This window comes from Diaphorina citri, unplaced genomic scaffold (genome assembly GCF_000475195.1).
Source record: "Diaphorina citri unplaced genomic scaffold, Diaci psyllid genome assembly version 1.1 scaffold17609, whole genome shotgun sequence".
NCBI classification, from domain to species: Eukaryota; Metazoa; Arthropoda; class Insecta; order Hemiptera; family Psyllidae; genus Diaphorina; species Diaphorina citri.
The window spans coordinates 1-1,026 of record NW_007394964.1 but is presented as its reverse complement, the minus strand read 5'-3'; the positions used below and the strand labels follow the sequence as shown (position 1 = coordinate 1,026).

The 1,026-nt window shown below is 37.0% G+C and overlaps 1 protein-coding gene across 1 annotated transcript; it reads left to right on the top strand.

Moving 5' to 3' along the window:
• Positions 1-24: 24 nt before the first annotated feature.
• LOC113473172 lies at positions 25-1,020 on the top strand (the record flags this gene model as incomplete). The annotated part of the gene is made up of 2 exons (XM_026832904.1): positions 25-463; positions 738-1,020. Coding segments are annotated over exons 1-2 (573 nt in total), but the record flags the coding sequence as incomplete, so codon positions are not given.
• Positions 1,021-1,026: the final 6 nt, after the last annotated feature.

Genomic DNA, 1,026 nt, shown 5'->3' with positions numbered 1-1,026 from the left:
AACCTTTGGACAAAACCTGTACGAAACCTTTGAACAAAACCTATACGAAACCTTTGGACAAAACCTATACGAAACCTTTGGACAAAACCTGTAAGAAACCTTCGGACAAAACCTGTAAGAAACCTTCAGACAAAAACTGTACGAAACCTTTGGACAAAATCTGTGAGAAACCTATGGACAAAACCTGTAAGAAACCTTTGAACAAAGCAGTCAAGCCCAGCCTTCTACCTGAAACAAGCACGAAAATAAGTCAACAAGACAAGAAAAATGAAAGCACGTACGAAATCATGAGACTGTCGAAACTCAACGCAACAACTTTGAAACATCATAAAATACACAAAGCTGGAAACAAAAATGAAACCTTGCAAGTCAATGAAACCAACATTGAAAGAAATGACTTGGAATTTCTGGAGAAATTGAGAAACATAAGTTTCCTTGAAAACAAGAGAGCCCATAACGATATTTGCAAGTCAATGAAACCAACATTGAAAGAAATGACTTGGAATTTCTGGAGAAATTGAGAAACATAAGTTTCCTTGAAAACAAGAGAGCTCATAACGATATTACAACAATTATTTCACATGAAGATCAGAACAGAACATTTCTCAAAATGGACAACACAACACGGAATGTTGGTCCTGAACCGAACAAAACCATCGGAAATCATGCGGTCAGCAATCTAGAAACGGCCACAAATAATGTAACGGTGAATACAACTGAGCTTGAACTAACGATATTACAACAATTATTTCACATGAAGATCAGAACAGAACATTTCTCAAAATGGACAACGCAACACGGAATGTTGGTCCTGAACCGAACAAAACCATCGGAAATCATGCGGTCAGCAATCTAGAAACGGCCACAAATAATGTAATGGTGAATACAACTGAGCTTGAAACGGACGATAGATCTACTGTATTTTATAACCAACACCTAACTAAACACACAACTGACACAATTCATAGAGGAAGATCAAATGAAACTCACAAACAAACTGCAAAAGATGGACGTTATAATGTCACC